Source organism: Bubalus kerabau, chromosome 12 (genome assembly GCF_029407905.1).
Source record: "Bubalus kerabau isolate K-KA32 ecotype Philippines breed swamp buffalo chromosome 12, PCC_UOA_SB_1v2, whole genome shotgun sequence".
Taxonomy (NCBI): Eukaryota; Metazoa; Chordata; class Mammalia; order Artiodactyla; family Bovidae; genus Bubalus; species Bubalus kerabau.
In genome coordinates this window covers 90,565,494-90,585,140 of record NC_073635.1, presented here as the reverse complement: position 1 = coordinate 90,585,140, position 19,647 = coordinate 90,565,494, and the positions used below count along the sequence as shown (strand labels likewise).

The 19,647-nt window shown below is 52.4% G+C and overlaps 1 protein-coding gene across 3 annotated transcripts; it reads left to right on the top strand.

Moving 5' to 3' along the window:
* Window positions 1-108: 108 nt before the first annotated feature.
* PCID2 (PCI domain containing 2) lies at window positions 109-15,774 on the top strand. Of its 3 annotated transcripts, XM_055543057.1 has the most exons (14): window positions 109-283; window positions 3,169-3,258; window positions 4,651-4,724; window positions 5,725-5,792; window positions 6,888-6,927; window positions 8,027-8,081; window positions 10,092-10,195; window positions 10,727-10,802; window positions 11,445-11,586; window positions 12,908-13,008; window positions 13,964-14,037; window positions 14,177-14,302; window positions 15,039-15,162; window positions 15,386-15,774. In XM_055543057.1, the coding sequence occupies exons 1-14, from the start codon at window positions 248-250 to the stop codon at window positions 15,473-15,475; spliced, it is 1,200 nt and encodes a 399-aa protein (XP_055399032.1). In that variant the 5' UTR covers window positions 109-247; the 3' UTR covers window positions 15,476-15,774. The 3 variants fall into 3 exon arrangements, with proteins under 3 accessions (XP_055399032.1, XP_055399033.1, XP_055399034.1); XM_055543058.1 differs by lacking the exons at window positions 5,725-5,792; window positions 6,888-6,927; XM_055543059.1 differs by lacking the exons at window positions 5,725-5,792; window positions 6,888-6,927; window positions 8,027-8,081; window positions 10,092-10,195.
* The last annotated feature ends 3,873 nt before the right edge of the window (window positions 15,775-19,647 follow it).

The window sequence follows — 19,647 nt, the reverse complement described above, 5'->3', positions numbered from 1 at the left end:
CGAGGGAGCGGCGGGGCCGGGCACCCGCGCGCCAATGAGGCGGTCGCGCGAGGGGGTAAGGGAGTCGCAGCGCAGCCCCCGGCCGTCCTCAGCCCGGGCGCGCCGCCATGCCGGCCCGGGGCTCACGTTCCGGCGCACACACCGCCTCCGGAACCAACGCGCGCGGAAGGCGGGGCCGGGGGCGCGGGGTCGGGGCCGGACCGCGGCCCGGAAGTGACGTGCGGCGGCGGCGGCGGCGGGCGCGACCATGGCGCACATCACCATCAACCAGTACCTGCAGCAGGTAAGGTTCCCGGTCTGCGGACCGCCTGCCGCCTGCCCGCCCGCTGCCTTTTCTCGTGCGCTGCAGTGGGAGCTTGGGGGTTCTTTTCGCCGGCTGCGCCCGCGCCGTCGGCCACCGGGCGCAGGCAGACCCGATGTGTGTCCCGGGGGCCGGCCGCGCCCTCGGTGTAGGGGCGGTGGGAGCTGGGGACGGAGACAGCTGGGGTCCGCCTGCAAGCGGGCCGCGCCCCGCGGACTTGCGTCCTTCGGTAATTGTGTCTCAGGGCTGTGTCCACACAGCCTGTAAACGCAGGAGCACAGCGCGAACACAGGCATCGACAGATTCAAAGCATACAGTCTTTGCTGGAAGCAGGGCTTCCCTGATAGCTCAGACAGTAAAGAATCCGCCTGCGATGCAGGAAACCCAGGTTCGATCCCTGTATGGGGAAGATCCCCTGGAGGAGGGCATGGCAACCCACTCCAGTATTCTGGCCTGGAGAATCCCATGGACAGAGGAGCCTGGTGGGCTACTGTCCATAGGTCCCAAAGACTCAGACACGACTGAGCGACTAAGCACAGCATAGCATAAACACTGTAAGGGCTTCCCCGGTGGCTCAGACAGTAAAGAATCCACCTGCAATGCAGGAGACCCAGGTTTGATCCCTGGTTCAGAGAATCTCATGGACAGAGGGATCTGGCAGGCTACAGCCCATGGGGTCGCCAAAACTAGGACACGACTGAACGACTAACACAGCCTTTCCTCTGAGCTATGCTAATTCGCAGGGCTAGAAGCCTGGTAATAGGATTAAGGAAAGGCGGGGTGGGGGGCGGGGGGCGGTTGCGGGGGGCGGGGAAGGGGGTGCCGGGTGTGTGGACTTTAAAAAATATTTGAAGACTGCCAGGACTTAGGAAAGGTGTGTGTTTGGGGCACCGGAAGGAATCAAGACTGATTCCCAGGTTTCTAGCTTGACAATAGATGAACAGAGCCGATTTGGAAGTAAAAATAAATTATTCTGGACATGTTGTGTTGGAGGTGTTTGCTGACAACCAGGCAAAGATATCTAGTTGGCAGTTGAATATAGTATAACAAGATTGGAACCGTTAACTTAATGGTTAATGGTTCATTGAGAAAACTGGTTAAAACAAGAATCATGAAAATACAAATACATGCTTTTGTTTTAACTTAAAGTTTGCAAATATAATACATTCGTTTGCAGTCTTCTGGTTGATGCCTAAGACTTTTTCTTTAAGGATATGTCTACTTTGGCCTTATCTTTGCAGAGTTAACATTTTCCAATATCAGTTTTTATATGAAGTTGAATAAGAACACAGACATTGGAAAACCAGTGTGGATGTAGAATCTCTCTAGAAGTTTATGCTTTTTTATATCTTTTGCATATGAACATTTACTTTCTGTGCGTTTTATACCTCCCATGACTTCCGTGCGCACACCCAACTGCAGAGCTCATATTTTTATATCTCTCATGACTTCCGTGCGCACACCTAACTGCAGAGCTCATATTTTTATATCTCCCATGACTTCCGTGCGCACACCTCACACCTCACTGCATGGCTCATATTTCTGTACCTCCCGTGACTCCCGTGCGCACACCTCACACCTCACTGCATGGCTCATATTTCTATACCTCCCATGACTCCCGTGCGCACACCTCACACCTCACTGCAGGGCTCATATTTCTGTACCTCCCGTGACTCCCGTGCGCACTCCTCACTGCAGGGCTCACCCCACTGCAGGGCTCACCCCACTGCAGGGCTCACCCCACTGCAGGGCTCACCTCACTGCAGGGCTCACCTCACTGCAGGGCTCATGTTTCTGTACCTCCCGTGACTCCCGTGGGCACACCTCACTGCAGGGCTCACCTCACTGCAGGGCTCATATTTCTGTACCTCCCGTGACTCCCGTGGGCACACCTCACTGCAGGGCTCACCCCACTGCAGGGCTCACCCCACTGCAGGGCTCACCTCACTGCAGGGCACACCTCACTGCAGGGCTCACCTCACTGCAGGGCTCACCCCACTGCAGGGCTCATGTTTCTGTACCTCCCGTGACCCCCGTGCGCACACCCCACTGCAGGGCTGGGCAGCTAGCCTGCCACCACCACTATCCCTAGGAGGCCGATCCGTTACACATCCCACTTCACAGAGCAGCTTGAGTGACTCTGTAGGGTCACTGGGCAAGTAGGTGATACAGTCAGACCAGGAATCGTGGCCCCAGAGTCCATGCTCTGACACCAGGCTCACTATCTCTGTTAGCCCAGGGTTCACCCATTTCTTGTCTCAGTCAGAACCTGCCTATTCCTTTGCTTCCAAAGTTTATTGTATCTTGAATTTCAGGGACCCTGACAGCTTGGACTTAATTCACACCTTTGCAGCCTCCTGGGCCGGGGCCACCTGTGGACAAGTCGTGCGTCTTGCGTTTCCCGTGGTCTCTGATAACTTCCATTGGCTTTTGGGTCTGGGGTTTGATTTCACCTTCATAAGCTCATAAGATCTGTTCGTTTCTTGGATGCTGGCAGAACACATGCAGTTCCTTTCCGTTTTGGACATATGTGATCTTCAAGCATTTCTTTTTTGTAAGCTGTATAAGTGGATCTTCAAATGTTTATTAGTATGACTGAGTAAACTGGACTAATTAATCCTCTTTAGTAAGCAAATAATAAACCACTGGCTGATTCTGCTTTTTCATTGTTTTTAACGGTAAGTCACCTGTTTGCCTCCAGAAGATCTCATTTCGAGATGCAATGACTGTCCGCTCACTGTGGAAGGTGCTGGTCACGCCTCTGCCCTCTCACAGCAGGGGCAGTGCTGCAGCGTGTTGTCTCGGCCCTTCTGGGGTTAAGCGTTTCACTTTCCACGTAACAGCTCTTTTCTCTCCAAATGCTTCAGGTCTGTGAAGCCATTGACACCAGAGATGGGGCGTCCCTTGCAGAGCTGGTGTCTTTCAAGCATCCTCATGTTGCGAACCCACGGCTTCAGGTAGGTGGGAGGCCACGCACGCATGTGTCTGAGAGGGTCACTGGGTCACCACCTTCCTAAGTTTAGGGTGTGAGTGGGAAGAATACTGTTGCCACTCTTATTTGAAAATCGCCAGGTTCCTTCACAATTTACCTAATTTCAGTTCATTTATTGAACATTAATGGAGCACCGTGCCTCAGAGCCTGTGTTGAGGTTTGTGCTTCTTCCTGCCTGTAATTGCCGCAGGACTCTCCCGGGCTCAGACAAGCGCAGCAGGGTGGCGGGGTGATCAGCGGACAGGCCATGGGCTCGGACTCGGGCAGGCCTGTCTGTCCCTGAAGCCCACAGCTGTGCGGTGGTGCTCCCAGGGAGGTTTTACGCCGCCTGTGGCTATGGAGGCAGACCTGGGCCCACAGAGCCTGCAGCATTTCCTGGCTGGCTCTTTATGTGAATGTCTGCCAACCCCTGCTCTCAAATGTAAGCATCCTTGATTCGGATGATAGATGGCATCCAAGTAGAAGCTTCTGTGGAAAGCACTGTTGAAACCTTGTTGAAGTAATGCCCACTTCCTCGTCGATTGCCATTATGCATTGGAGTGTGTTCTATCCGGGAGCTAAACTTTTCTTTTGAAAGAAAGTGCGTGGAGTCTTGGTGGGTCTCAGGTTCAGCTTGCTGGCAGGTAGCCCCTGGAACACATCTGCTGGCCCATATGTGACCTGAGGCTGATCCCTTCATTACAGAACTCCGCCTAACCTCCCATCAGCAGCTCCCTTTACTGGCAGCCTTTGTCCACCCAGTCATTTCATCAGAGATTGTGGAGTGGTGACCTTTCCTGTGTTGTCATCGCCCCTCTCAGATTTATTGACATAGATAAGCAAATATAGTTACCGTGCCAGAGTAGCGTCCCCGAGTCCCTTTCTTGTTGTGTAAGCCGTCCTGTTACACATTATTGAAAATCTGGCCACTGAGAGGAGCGGGCAGGTGACAGGTGAGTGTCTGCCATCTCCCAGGATTCCTGAGTGGGCAGTCTGTCAGCAGGAGGTGAGGACCCCCCCATCTCCCCTCTCCCCAGGCATCATCTCCATCTCCTTCGACCTCACATGACCTACTTACCTTTGTTAGGCACGTAGTATCTGCCTAATAAATACACAAAGACATCTGTGAGCATGCCTGGAGTGCTTCCTGACCTATGGTAGACAAAGCAGACCATGTGCCTCTCCTGTGTGCAGGTTGGGCTTGATAGGCGTGTGGAGGTAATGAATCGCTTTTTGAATTGCTAAAGTGTGAAGAGCTTCTGCAACTATAAAGTGTAAATCCTCTAGAAACAAAGGTTTGTCTGAATCTCTTCCTTCGCATTGCATTCTTTCTGTCCCAGTTAAGTTTCTTTTTACCGTTTTTCTTATTGGCATGCAGATGGCCTCTCCAGAAGAGAAGTGTCAACAAGTCTTAGAACCGCCTTATGACGAAATGTTTGCAGCTCACTTAAGGTAAGCCATGGGTGAGGTAGGAAACAAGCCAGTCTGGAGGTTGCTGGCTTGATTAGGGGGGTTTTACACCGTCTTGAAGCATTGAAAAATTTCCTTTGAAAAAGTAGAAAAGTATGTTTGTAATTGCACTTTGGTAAAACCTGTGAAAATCTTGTGAGGCTTAAAAGACTTTAAAATTTAATAAACTTTTCCATCTCAGGGACCATGTGTGTTTTAAAAGTTAGTGAAATGGTGATCGTGTGTCTGTGTGTCTTCTGTGTGATGCTCGAAGAAGCATTTGATGCTCATTCCACTGGCTGGGTGGTGGGCGTTTATTCAGAAGGGTGTGCAGCCCACCATTGACTTGCATTTTTCATGGAAATGCCTGGTTTTTAACCTCTTTGCCTTGAACTGGAAAAGAAACTGGATCAGAGCGGAGCAAATGAAATTTTGCTTTTTATTTACACGTCATGTCTGCTATTTTCACCTCTGAAGCCTCGATTCAGGCCAAGCCGTGGGTCCTAAAGCGTGTGGTCTGGACTGCCCTCCTGCCGACATGGCCCGCCAGTGTCTCTGGCAGAGGACTGCAGGGGCGGAGCAGGCCTGGCCCCCCTGAGATCTCTGGACGAGTGGGAGTGCCACTGTGTTCCTGAAGTGTCTTCCTAGATCTGTGCCGTGTGCGATGAGGCTCGGGCTTGGGGAGGGACTGACTGATGCTGACGCTGCAAGCGGGCACCTGGGTGCAACAGCCTCGCCCACTGACGCCCGGGAAGGGCCACTGGCTCGTTAACAGCGGAACCTCTGCAGCTCAGCTTCTCCTTCTGGGACTTGAGAGGTTTCCTTTTTCACCCAGCGGCCTCCTGTGAGCTTCTCTGTGATCTGCTAGCAGGAGCTCCGGCTTCGCTCTGGGCCAGTAGAGAGCAGGGCGTCTGTGGCGGCCATGAGCGCTGTGGCCGCGTGGCTTGCACCCGGCTCTTGGCGCTCTGCCGCTCGTCCTCAGTCCCTGCTGCCCCCTCTGCAGGTGCACGTATGCGGTGGGGAACCACGACTTCATCGAGGCGTACAAGTGCCAGACCGTCATTGTCCAATATCTTTTGTCGCGTGCGTTACTGTTCGGTGTGGGACAGATGCAGCGGTTACCTGGGGGCTGAGATCTCGAAACATCAGACCAGTTTGAGTCATACCTTTAATCAGGGAGAATTAAAACCTTTTGGAAGAAAAACTCATTTAGCTGCTCCACTCAGGTACTTAAATTTAGTATGAGCTTCCACACTGGTGTCCATTCACTTGCATAGTAGGGAAGAACCTTGGTTATGGTTAAGAGTTTTATCTAATTCTATTGTGAAGAATAGTATTTTGTTGCCTTTAAAGCAATTGCGTGTAGTTAAGGGATGAGTTAGTCCCCTTGTGGAAATGGAAGAACTCCCAGATCCAGGCGGGCCCAGGGAGGAGTGGACCCTGCCGAGGCCTTGGTCAGGCGGCTCTGTCCCTCATTACTGCAGGGATGTCTCCTGGCTGCGGCTGTGGCCAGTGGGTCACATCTGGTCACGTTATGTGCCTCTCCAGACTTTAGTTGGTTTTTTTGGCCTCACTGCGTGGTTTGTGGGAACCTAGCTTCCTGACCAGGGATGGAGCCCAGGTCCTGGCAGTGAAGGTACTGGGCCCCAGCTGCTGGGCCAGCGGGGACTCCCTCTAGCCGCCTGCTCCGTGGTCGTCTTGTCTAGTACACACAGAACAGAATTGGTTACTGACCAACTGAGTCTCGTTTGAATTAAAGAATTTTGTAATGAACAAAATAGACTTTGTACTAGAGACCCTAACCACGTTATATGTAACTTATGATGATCGGGACTCAGAGAAACCAAGTAAAATGTGTGAAACTGCCAGTTTAAAAAATCTTCATACAATAGCATTTTGTCTTACTTTGGGGAAAAGCTGTGTAAAGTCAGTGTATTTACTTATCGCGAATGACACTCAGGTGTCTATAACGTGGCGCATGTGTTTCTCCCCTTCGAGAGCCTGCTGCTGTGGCGCACAGCCTCCTGAGTGGCGCACGGCCTCCTGAGTGGCGCACGGCCTCCTGAGTGGCGCGGGAGCCCTCCCAGTCAGAACGCGGCGTTCGCCATCCTTTCACTTGTAGCGCCGCCTGAGCTTTTTATTAGGACCTTCCTTAACATAGCACATCATTCCTGCGAGCATTTCAGGCCCACAAAGAAGAAAACTGGTAAGTACGAATAGAAAGAGCTGCAAATGAGCAAATGGCTTTCTTTATCAAAAGCAGAAGTTCTTAATAGATTTACTCTAAATAAATGTGTATTGTGTTTTCTGTGTTGGTATTTGATATTGGGTGTTGACATAGGATGATATCAACACAGATACTGGAATTTTAATAGTCAGTGTAAACTTAAATGGCAGGTCAGCCAGATTATTTCCAATGTTTTCCTGTAAATATGAAGTATTATTTCAGCCATTCCATGCCCCCAAATATGTATTAAATACTACTTTTTTTCTTTTGTCAATTTTGATCTTACTTGGGCTTCCCTGGTGGCTCAGCTGGTAAAGAATCGACCTGCAATGTGGGAAACCTGGGTTTGAACCCTCAACTGGGAAGATCCCTTGAAGGAGGGAACGGCTACCCACTCCAGTCTTCTGGCCTGGAGAAGTCCTTGGGGTTGCAAAAGGTCGGACGCGACTGAGCAACCTTCCCTTTCACTTTTCGGTTTTAAACTTGGATAAAAGACATAGATCAACTACAGTCCGTTTGGGATGACAGATACAGAATACTTGCGTTATCTTAAACTGTCTTGTGATTTATTAAAAGTCTTGGTAAATACTGAAATTTTGTTTATACTAAAGTAACTGAAGGCTTACAGATACCTTTTACAAAAAAAAAAGTTTTGACTGAAGATCTGTCTTACACATGAGGCTGACACCGCCAGCTGGATTCTAGAAGTCTTTTGACGACATCTGTCTGCTCCTTGCCTTGGGCTCTGTTAGGAGATCATTCTGAACCACGCGTCTTGTTTTCATGGAGCCGTTTAGGTGGTGGTGGGGTGACGGAGAATTCCTGGCCCAGCATGGGGTGGGGGGCAGTCAGGGTTGAGCCCCTGGCCTCTGGGGAGGCTGGGTCAGTGGGTGCGAAGCTCTTGCAGCCAGACGCACAGACCAGGAGGGGCCGCGGCTCCTGGAAGGAAGGGGACGGGAGGACCACGGCGCCGTGGGGGGGGGGACCTCTGTTGCAGGTGGGGGCCCTGGGTGTCCCCAGCTCTGGTGAGGGAGCCTCTGCCCTCAGAGCCTCACGCACACTTCCTTTTGCCCCATAGGGCTCTGCCTGTCATGTACGCGGTGGCCCTGGACCTTCGAATATTTGCCAATAATGTAAGTGCGGTTTCTGTCACTGTTGTTTTAAACCCAAACTCACTGTACCTGTTGCTTAATTTTACGTCACTCTTCCCACAAGTTTTGAGGGATGCGTGGGGTCGAGACACGCCTGGTGCAGAGCAGCAAAAGTGGGGCGGCTCGGCTTGCTGCTGAGGACCTGTCCTTGTCTGCTGTGAGGACACGCCCGGTGCCGCCTTGGCGGACGCTGGGGAGCCAAGGGCCTCGGCTGTGAGGAGGCAAAGGCCTAGACTTGACGTGTCCATTTCCTGGCAGCATCAGCCAGTCAGGGAGCAGCAATTCTTAACTCTTTGGTCCTCACATCGCTTTACCATTTCAAAGGCTGTTGCTAACTTCCAGTTCTGGACAAGTGGGTGTAGGCACGTGTTTCCTCTCCCCGCTGCTGGGAACTTTAAGGCTGGTGAGGCTCTGAGAGGTTAGAGGGGCAGAGCACCGAGCTCCCTGCATGTCCTTCTTGTCTTCTGGGCGTCCTGGGTCCAGGAACAGCAGGCCGGGTCCCAGATGGGACTCCACGCCAGCCGTCTTGTGGTAAAACCCCTGGAGCAAGTGCGAGTGCTGAAACAGACGTCTCCGCAGAGAAGTGGAAGACGTAAAACGGCCCCGAATGGAAGCCGTGGAACTGAAGGGACGTACACAGAAGCCGTCAAGGGTGCCCAAAGCTGCTGCTTGTGTAGTTTACATCGATCTTTAGTGTACTTACACCCCTCAAGTAACGAACCTTTCACACGGTAACATCACTGACTTCCTAAATAGAAGGGAGCCACTCGGATTCTCGCATCTGCTTCTGCGGTCCCTCTGCCAGGCATCGTTGTGGTTGAGTGTGTGAAGCCAGACTGCTTCACACAGACGTGGGTGGAAGCGAGAGGCCTGTTCTGATAGCCTTTCCAGGTGATGGCTGACGTCCTTGTCTGAGCGGCACCTTTTCAGGTGCCAGGAGTGGTTTTTACTGCTGGTCATGGTGTGGCCTCTGAGGCCGGCAGTGTGACCTCCAACCTCAGCGGTGCGGATGGATCTTCCAGCCCTGCCCGATTTTGTGATGTCCAAGACTGATCACCTGGAAACATTTCAGTCACTGAGCTGCTCAGACATTCCAAATGTTGACGTATTTCGTTATGTAAAAAACGAAAGCCAGGAAAACTCTACACTTGTTAGTCTCTCCAGTGACCTCCTCAGAGGCGTTTTGAAGTAATGCAAAGCTGCCAGGCTCTTGGTGGTCAGTACAAGTGTTCCGAAACTCTGAGTTGTCCTTGAAAGTGCAGATGTTGTCATTGGCAAGTACTGTCAGGGTTTCCCGGGGGACAGGCCTGTCTCCTTCACCTTCCAGAGACTCGTGCTGGCTGGGGGCCCACGCCGGCCGGCCAGGCTCTGCGGCTGTCTGTTCCCCGTCCAGCTCACAGGCCAAACAGCGGCCCTGGCGCTTTACCTTAAAAAGCAGGCTTGCTGTGTGCGTGCTTCCTGCTTCATCACGAGGAGCACTAACACCACGTGTGTATTCAGGGACCAAGACTCACTGACACATTCACTGCATCGTCACCGACTCTGAAGAGACGCTCGCTGTGCTGGTCGGTGGAGGGGGACGCGGGCCTGTGTGCTGCAGACGCAGCGGCCGAGCTGCTTGGGGCCACGGGAGGGCGCCCACAAGGCCTCCTGCTGCCTTCTCTGTGCCGCCCCCTCCGTGTTGTCTGTCGTCAGGGCGTTTGTGCCAAGTAAGAAAAGGCTTCTTAGCAGCACGTGGCTTGGGCAACGCAGGCTTAAAAGCTTGGTGACCAGTGCACTGGTTTGACTGGTTGAAGAGCGGTTTGGCCTGTAGGAAGTTGGCACGAGCAGTAGACGCCGCAGTTTCGAGAAGCTGCAGCACAGCCTGGGGGTCTCTTCGGAGCCTGGGGGCTGCCCCTAGGTTGTCCGTTTTCACTTCTGGCTGTGTGGTGATTTTCTTTCTAATTAAGAATCAAGAGGAGATGAAAAGTGAAGGCTTTTGCTTCCTGTCAGGCGGACCAGCAGCTGGTGAAGAAGGGGAAGAGCAAGGTGGGGGACATGCTGGAGAAGGCGGCCGAGCTGCTGATGGGCTGCTTCCGCGTCTGTGCCAGTGACACGTGAGTCTGGGGCGGGCGGCCACGGCTGTAACCCCATGGCCACGGTCGTTTCTGCTTTGAATAATCCATTGCTTGGTAAGGGATAAGAGAAAAGAATCATCTCTCATGCTCAGCACACATTGGGCACTGCGCCTCTGGGCCCACACGGCCGGTGCGCTGGGTCTCACGCTTTGTGAAATTCGTGTGTTGTGTCTCAGTGGTTCATGATGTTGTAATGACAAGAGAAAGTACTTTCACCACGTGTCACAAATGCTTGATAACAGTCTGCTCTTAGACAGCACCGCTGCAGACTGAGCAGTTTTCCTTTGCCGCCCGCCAGGTGCTCAGCCAGTGTCGGAACTCCTGGGCATCTCTCCAGGTTTACCTGTCAGAGGAGACGCCTTCTTTTGTAGTGTTAGGTTCTTTCATGACTTTGACTTGAACTGTGGGGTTTTTTCTCAGGATGCGAATTCGTTTTGGAAGTTTGCTTTGTGATTTGTACATAAGATTTTTGTTTCCTGTGTAACCTTTAAAACGTTCTTTTCCCTGCAGTCGTGCTGGCATAGAGGACTCCAAGAAGTGGGGAATGCTGTTCCTGGTGAACCAGCTATTCAAGATTTATTTTAAGGTAGAGTCTGCCTGAATTCTGCCTGTCTTCCCAGAGAGCGTTTCTGTCCCTTGTCAGCCGGCCTGCCAGGCCTGGCTTGAGAGTCAGTCCCCACCGGCCATACACCGTCCTGGGGCTGGTGTTGGTTGAGGGCCTCTGGGTGCAGGGACTGTTGTCTCTGCTCTGCATGCGTCATCTGTGTTCACCTCCACCCGTTGAGGCTCCAGGGAGCCGAGTGCTGGCACCTCACGCAGGTCCGGGGTGACGGCGGTGGGGTCAGTGCGGCGGGCGCCCGCGGCCTGGCCTGGGCAGCTCCAGGGAGCCGAGTGCTGGCGCCTCACGCAGGTCTGGGGTGACGGTGGTGGGGTCAGCTGGGGAGCGTGTGCGCCAGCGCCCTGCAGGCAGGCGCCCCACGGCCTGGCCTGGGCGGCTCCAGGGAGCCGAGTGCTGGCGCCTCACGCAGGTCAGGGGTGACGGCGGTGGGGTCAGTGCGGTGGGCGCCCGTGGCCTGGCCTGGGCGGGCGGTGGTGTGCTGTGTCCTTAGTGAGCCCTCAGGTCTGACCACGTGACCCCACCTCAGGAGGCGTGTCCTTAGCGACCAGGGGTTGGTGGCTGTCCTGCCTGTTTATCTGGAAGACCGTCTGGAGTAGATTCTTGTTCTAGATCAACAAGCTCCACCTGTGTAAACCGCTCATCAGGGCCATCGACAGCTCCAACCTGAAGGACGACTACAGCAGGGCCCAGAGGGTGACCTACAGGTACTACGTGGGGCGCAAGGCCATGTTCGACAGCGACTTCAAGCAAGGTGCGTGGCTGCCGCCCGCAGCTGGGGCCCAGAGCACCTTCCCGCCTTCCGGTGCGGAGGCGGGCGTGGTGTCCACCGCGCCAAGCAGCGCTGCTCCGACACCAAGTCCGTTCCATGAAGGAAACTCCCGTTTGTGTTTCTTGCTCGGCACCAGGCCCCTGAGCCCGTCACCGCTGTGTCCTTTCCTGGGGGAGGGACCCACGCACGTCTGTCCCACGTGTGGGCCGTGCTCCGTGCTTCCCTGCGGCCTCTGCGGGTCCTGGCGGCACAGCACGTGGGGACTGGGCAGCTCGTGGCTCGGCTCCAGCCTCGGGGGACGTGCCCTTGTGCTGGTGTCAGCCTCGGCGCCTGTGGCTGGGGCAGCGGGTCAGTGCCACATCCGAGCTGCCCTTCACGAAACCACGTAGTATGGTTTGTGTCCTTCTCTTTCTCAAGATCAGGTGGCCGTTTATTTTATTTTTCTGAAAGTTTGGAGTGGCCAGTATGTGGTGGTCCCTTAGGATTGTTCTCTTATTCTCAGATCAGACTTTTAAAACTCACTTCCTTGACAGTTACTCACACGCGAAGCCACGTGACTTCAGGCACCACATGAGACGTAAGAGCCTTTTCACTCCGCGTGTCAATAGCCACAGAGGCTCTGATGACAGAAAGAACAGCTCTTTCATAATGAGAGCTCTGTTTTCTTATTCCGTGGGGTTGTGCAGACCAACTTTTCATTTCCTTTCACAGAGTTTTCAATACATCAGTTCAGTTCAGTCTCTCAGTCGTGTCCAACTTTGCGACCCCATGAACTGCAGCATGCCAGGCTTTCCTGTCCATCACCAACTCCCAGAGTTTGCCTTCAATACGTATAACTTTTGAAAGACGACTTTCCTTGATCGGTCCCCCTACCTTTTTCTTTCCCCTAAAATATGAAGCGTTGGAATAGCTGAACAGCAAGAGAGTTAATCCACAGTTGACTCGTGGTCAGTCCAGTGTCCTTGGTTATTCTGCATTCGTGATCAGCAGTCACAGACGGAGCAATATCGTGGTGTTTACCATTGAGAACACCCATGTGCAGGGCACCCGTGCAGAGCAGACCTGCCCTGTTCAGGTCAGCTGTACACTCGGTTGCAGTCTCAGAAGGCATTGGTTAGCTTCTCCTCTGAATCTTCACTGAGTGCTCTCTTGGATATTTTTGCATAGCTGACCCTGTGGAAAATGATCTGTTAATGTTGATGGGAGACATTGTCGCCCCTGAAAGCTTTGGGCCCTTGTGTAAGGGTGGGTGTGGCACCAGGCATGGGCGGGGACTGCTGAGGTGTCTGTGGCGCCCCTGCAGCCGAGGAGTACCTGTCCTTTGCTTTTGAGCACTGCCATCGGTCCAGCCAGAAGAACAAAAGAATGGTCCTCATTTACCTGCTTCCTGTGAAGATGCTCCTGGTAAGTGGTCTGTCCAGCTCTCTGGGGGCCTGTCCCCTACAAGGAGTGCGTAGTCATTTCACAGCGTAGCCCATGTATGGTGGGTCTCGCGCCGAGCCACATGTGAGAGCACCCCCAGAACAGAGGAGGAACAAGCCTCGGGTGTGACCCGAACCACTGTCTCTGTGACTGACATTTCCAGATCCTTCTAGAAAGGCTTGACTGGTTTTGTTTCCTTTTTCCTAAGATTACCTCACTCAAAGGTTTAACATACGTGAGACAGGTAAAATACGCATGTTATGTCTGTTACTCCTGAAAATCTAGAATAATAGAGCTGGATTAACCAAGAGAGAGAAGATCATTCCAGCCTGTCTGGGTGTCTCACTTGCTCACTGAAAGTTGTTTTTGGCATTTGTATTAAAAAAAAAAAAAATAAAAAGACATGTAACTTGCAAGTTAATTGACTAAAACATTCTAACAGTGATAGAGCTTCATTTCCTCCCGTTGAAGTTTCTTAAAAACTGTCAAAGCAGCACACACACAGTTAAAACTCACCCAGCTCTGGACAGCGTGTGATGGGGAGGAGAGAGTGCCCCAGCCCTGCCCGTGGCTCACCCGACTTTGTGGAACAGCCAGTCTCGGGTTTTCAGCTTGTTGTTCTGGAAGCTGGGTCTGAATCCCTAAGTCGTAGCCTGGTTGTTCCCTCAGGGGCCACCTGTTCTGTGATCTCTAACAAGAAGGTCGAGGTCAGGGTCACACGTCACTGTTGGCAGAGCCGTGTTGCTCCAGGTTTTCTGATGTGTGCACCGGCGTTTGTCTGTTTCCAGTTGACTAGGAAGCATTTTTTGTTCAGTTACTTAGGAAGAAAGTCTGAGAAACACAGGTTAAAAGTTTTTAAAACTTGGTAAGGGTTTTCTCAAAGACAGTTCTGTTAAAAATGAGAAGGTTCTTATTCTGGAAAATTACTCTGTCTCAGGGCCACATGCCAACCATTGAGCTTCTGAGGAAGTACCATCTCATGCAGTTTGCGGAGGTGACCCGAGCTGTGAGGTAGTTTCTTCTCTTCCCCTGGGGACCGCTTAGAATATAAAGTCTGTGCAGAGGCCCGCGTGTTGCGAGGGAACTAATGGGGTCCTGTCTCCTGTCCTGGGCGGTGCCCTGCCTGCGTCTGCACGTCTCTGTGGCCCAGCGAAGGCAACCTCCTCCTTCTGAATGAGGCCCTGGCCGCGCATGAGACCTTCTTTATCCGCTGTGGCATCTTCCTCATCCTCGAGAAGCTGAAGATCATCACCTACAGGAATCTCTTTAAGAAAGTGTGAGCACAGCCTTCCTTCCTGATTCCATGGGATGAAGTTGATCTGCAGCCCTGGGCCTTGGTGCTGGTGCTGTCCAGGGGTAGGGCACAGGGTCCAGCTGAGGGAGGGGTAGCCCAGGGCCCAGGCGAGGGCGCACCCAGGTGAGGGAGCGCGCAGGCCCGGGGGAAGGAGTGTGCAGGCCTGAGGGAGCGCGCAGGCCCGGCTGAGGGAGTGGGGGCAGAAGCTCGGGCTGTGTGAAGAGAGGACTCGGACAGGAGTTCTGGCACCAGCCCTGAGCACGCACCTGCACGATGGTCAGAGCGTGGCACTGCTGCCTGTTTGCGTTACTCCTGGCCCGCTGAGCCTCCCGCCTCTCCTGTGCGCCAGGGAGTTGTTCTCTTTGTGGAACTCGGAAGTGGGCTCTTGTCCGAGGCCTGGTCGCAGCAGGATCTCGGTCAGACTTCTGGTCCAGGTTAGCGAGGCCCTCAGGGCATCAGATCCCTGACAGTCCCCTGTCAGGCGCATCCCCACTTGAGGGCTGTTGACGTGTGAGAATGGAATCGTCTGCGATTCGAGAAGGTGCTCAGGCAGGTGTGTTTGTACTGGCGGCTCTGTGAACGGGAACGAGTTTCACCCGGAAGCTTTGTTTTCCGAGGCTCCTGGCGGGCGGGAGGTGCTGTGTCCCTGAGCAGAGGTTCTCCTGCCCCCTCGGTCCTTCTGTCCCGCCAGCAACAGCCTGAGCTCTGCCTCTTCCAGGTACTTGCTGCTCAAGACCCACCAGCTGTCCCTGGACGCATTCCTGGTGGCCTTGAAGTTCATGCAGGTGGAGGACGTGGACATCGCTGAGGTCCAGTGCATCCTGGCCAACCTCATCTACATGGTGTGTGGGCTCCGTCCAGGCTGGGGGATCTGGTACCCGCCGTGTCCCCAGAGGCCATGGTGGGGCTGGTGTGTGTGTGTACACGTTCGTTTTCCTCTCGGCGAGCTGACTGCACCGTAGCTGGGGCGGTGGGGGTGGGGGGTGCTGTGCCCCGGCTCCAGTTCATTCTCCCTGACAGCCTTGACCTTCAGAATCATGAGCCCCCGTCTCTCCCGTCCCCCAGGGTCACATCAAAGGCTACATCTCACACCAGCACCAGAAGCTGGTCGTCAGCAAGCAGAACCCTTTCCCTCCGCTGTCCACGGTGTGCTGACGGCCCAGCCCGAGGACAGGGCAGGCTGGTCCTGGTCCTCCTCCCGCCCGGAGCGCGTGCTCTGCAGCAGAGCCTCTCGGGTCTCCTCCCGGGAATGGCGTCGCCGGCATCTCGGCTGATGAGCGTCCCGTCACCAAGGCCTGGGACTCGCCCCAGTGCTGCTGCCTCAGCTGCCGGGCTGCTGGCGACACCCCCTGAAGGCCACTCCATCTCCCAGGCAGCTGCCGTTCACTTCTCAAGAGGACTGTTTGTGAAGGCGTCTTTGTAATTGTTTCTATTAAAAAAAGGTGTTTATACAGATGGTGTATTCTTTATTGTATTATCCAGGATACATCTAATTTTATGTTAAATTTGAACACTTTGTGTGATCAGAATGTTTGGTTAACTTAATGTTCCTTTTTACAAGCTGAACTTGATTTAAATTTTCCAGGTACTATAGCTATTTTTTTTTCAGATTACACACGTTTCCTCTGTTTATGCAAAACTTACTAAAGAAGAAAACTTCAAAAAAAAAAAAAGAAGAAAACTTCATGGACTAGAGTGGCTCATCTTTGCAAAGGTGCCGAGTGTGGAGGGGGCTGTGGCCTTTGTGTGGAGAGGGGCCACCGTGGGACACGGACCCCCGTCCCTGAGGCCTGCCCGAGGCCTGCTGTTTGTGCCCCGCATCTGCCCCTCCAGAAGCCAGACCAAGCATCCCGGTTTGCTCTGAAGTCGGCAGCGTGTCCTTGGCTTCTCCATGCAGCCCGTCTGGCCCATCTGGAGGGCTCTTTGGGGCTGTGCGACCCACCCTGAAGGCGTGTCGGCCCCGGGCTCTCACCTGGTGCTTGGTGGCCTCTCCAGGCTGATGGAGCTGGGTTCCAAGAGCGAGGACCCCAAAGAACCAAGTGGAGCTGGATCCACTCTGAGCCGGTCTCCTGAGTCACAGGGTCACCTCCGCCCTGGGCATGTCCAGACTCGGGTGTGGGGATGGGGCGTGCTAGGGATGGCCTGCCGCCGGTGTCTGGCCACCAGCCTCCCTGGTCCCACCAGTCCCCTGAGCGGGAGAGCGTGGCCTGGGGGAGGCGCAGACGCCGGGCTGGGACAGTTGCTCCGTGTTTCCTGGGGTGCTGTCCTCACAGCGTCCCTGCTCCTCAAGGTTGGGCGCAGCCTCCAGCAAGGATGAGAGCCGCGTCCTCCCTGGAGGGGAGCCTGGACTTCTGTGAATGTGCCTGGATCTCGTAGTGTGGAAAGCTGGGTGTTCTCCACACTCTCAGGTACTTTCTTGACCAGTAAGTAGTGACACTGAACATCAAGGAGTGACAACAAACGATAACATGAGGTCAACGTCGTACTTGGCAAAACAATGAAAGAAACAGAACCTCAGGCACGGGTGTGCTGCGTTCCCACTGGTTTGGAAGCCCGTGCAGAGTGGTCGGCCTGGCCTTGAGAACACTGATGCCAAAGAAGCAGACAGTCTCTGCCATCTAATCACATTCCCTTTTCTTGAGTTTTATTGTTTTGATTTGCTTGCCTCACCTGATTTGTAACCATTTTATTAGGTTAACACGTGGTGGATGAGCAGTTTCCATTCTGTGTCTCAGCTGCCCTGCAGGCCTGCAGTGTTCTCAGCAGTGGACTTTGTGTTTAGTGGAAGTGAAAATGTTAGTCCCTCAGTCGTGTCTGACTCTTTGTGACCCCATAGACTGTAGCCCACCAGGCTCCTCTGTCCATGAAATTCTCCAGGCAAGAGTACTTGAGTGGGTAGCCATTCCTTTCTCTAGGGAATCTCCCCGACCCAGAAGTCAAACCCAGGTCTCCTATACTCTGCAGGCAGATTCTTTACCATGTGAGCCACCAGGGAGGTACAGCCCATAAATACTGCAGGGAGAGCCCTATGTCTGCCTGTGCTGTCTGTCATAATTTCCAGATATGGTTTCTCCTCCAGCAAATACAGATTGTATGGCAAATTAATGTCAGCAGCAAGACTGCAGGTGTTTTTGCAGGATTCATCATGAACTCCTTATTACCAAATTCAGACTTAAATTGAAGAAAGTAGGGAAAACCACTAGACCATTCACGTATGACTTAAATCAAATCCCTTATGATTATACAGTGGAAGTGAGAAATAGATTTAAGAGACTAGATCTGATAGATAGAGTGCCTGATGAACTATGGAATGAGGTTCGTGACATTGTACAGGAGACAGGGATCAAGACCATCCCCATGAAAAAGAAATGCAAAAAAGCAAAATGACTGTCTGGGGAGGCCTTACAAATAGCTGTGAAAAGAAGCGAAAAGCAAAGGAGAAAAGGAAAGATAAAAGCATCTGAATGCAGAGTTCCAAAGAAGAGCAAGAAGAGATAAGAAAGCCTTCCTCAGTGATCAATGCAAAGAAATAGAGGAAAACAACAGAATGGGAGACTAGAGATCTCTTCAAGAAAATTAGAGATACCAAGGGAACATTTCATGCAAAGATGGGCTCTATAAAGGACAGAAATGGTATGGACCTAACAGAAGCAGAAGATATTAAGAAGAGGTGGCAGGAATACACAGAAGAACCGTACAAAAAAGATCTTCACGACCCAGATAACAACAATGGTGTGATCACTCATCTAGAGCCAGACATCCTGGAATGTGAAGTCAAGTGGGCCTTAGAAAGCATCACTATGAACAAAGCTAGTGGAGGTGATGGAATTCCAGTTGAGCTACTTCTAATTCTGAAAGATGATGCTGTGAAAGTGCTGCACTCAATATGCCAGCGAATTTGGAAAACTCAGCAGTGGCCACAGGACTGGAAAAGGTCAGTTTTCATTGCAATCCTAAAGAAAGGCAATGCCAAAGAATGCTCAAACTACCGCACAATTGCACTCATCTCACATGCTAGTAAAGTAATGCTCAAAATTCTCCAAGCCAGGCTTCAGCAATACCGAACCATGAACTTCCTGATGTTCAAGCTGGTTTTAGAAAAGGCAGAGAAACCAGAGATCAAATTGCCAACATCTGCTGGATCATGGAAAAAGCAAGAGAGTTCCAGAAAAACATCTATTTCTGCTTTATTGACTATGCCTAAGCCTTTGACTGTGTGGATCACAATAAACTGTGGAAAATTCTGAAAGAGATGGGAATACCAGACCACCTGACCTGCCTCTTGAGAAATCTGTATGCAGGTCAGGAAGCAACAGTTAGAACTGGACATGGAACAACAGACTGGTTCCAAATAGGAAAAGGAGTACGCCAAGGCTGTATATTGTCACCCTGCTTATTTAACTTCTATGCAGAGTACATCATGAGAAACGCTGGACTGGAAGAAACACAAACTGGAATCAAGATTGCCAGGAGAAATATCAATAAGCTCAGATATGCAGATGACACCACCCTTATGGCAGAAAGCGAAGAGGAACTCAAAAGCCTCTTGATGAAAGTGAAAGTGGAGAGTGAAAAAGTTGGTTTAAAGCTCAACATTCAGAAAACGAAGATCATGGCATCCAGTCCCATCACTTCATGGGAAATAGATGGGGAAAGAGTGGAAACAGTGTCAGACTTTATTTTTTGGGGCTCCAAAATCACTGCAGATGGTGACAGCAGCCATGAAATTAAAAGACGCTTACTCCTTGGAAGGAAAGTTATGACCAACCTAGATAGCATATTCAAAAGCAGAGACATTACTTTGCCAACAAAGGTCCGTCTAATCAAGGCTATGGTTTTCCCTGTGGTCATGTATGGATGTGAGGATTGGACTGTGAAGAAGGCTGAGCGCCGAAGAATTGATGCTTTTGAACTGTGGTGTTGGAGAAGACTCTTGAGAGTCCCTTGGACTGCAAGGAGATCCAACCAGTCCATTCTGAAGGAGATCAGCCCTGGGATTTCTTTGGAAGGAATGATGCTAAAGCTGAAACTCCAGTACTTTGGCCACCTCATGCGAAGAGCTGACTCATTGGAAAAGACTCTGATGCTGGGAGGGATTGGGGACAGGAGGAGAAGGGGACGACAGAGGATGAGGTGGCTGGATGGCATCACTGACTCGATGGACATGAGTCTGAGTGAACTCCGGGAGTTGGTGATGGACAGGGAGGCCTGGCGTGCTGCGATTCATGGGGTCGCAAAGAGTCGGAGACGACTGAGCAACTAAACTGAACTGATTCATGTAAAACCACAGTTCTCCTTTGCTAGATTTCAAATCCTGGGCAGCTGAT

Excerpts from the sequence above, each read along its gene's own strand:
- PCID2 (XM_055543057.1), top strand. The coding sequence starts at position 248 with ATGGCGCACATCACCATCAACCAGTACCTGCAGCAG. Across the intron at positions 5,793-6,887 it reads CCAGACCGTCATTGTCCAAT|CATTCCTGCGAGCATTTCAG; the intron begins ATCTTTTGTCGC and ends AACATAGCACAT. Across the intron at positions 8,082-10,091 it reads TTCGAATATTTGCCAATAAT|GCGGACCAGCAGCTGGTGAA; the intron begins GTAAGTGCGGTT and ends GCTTCCTGTCAG.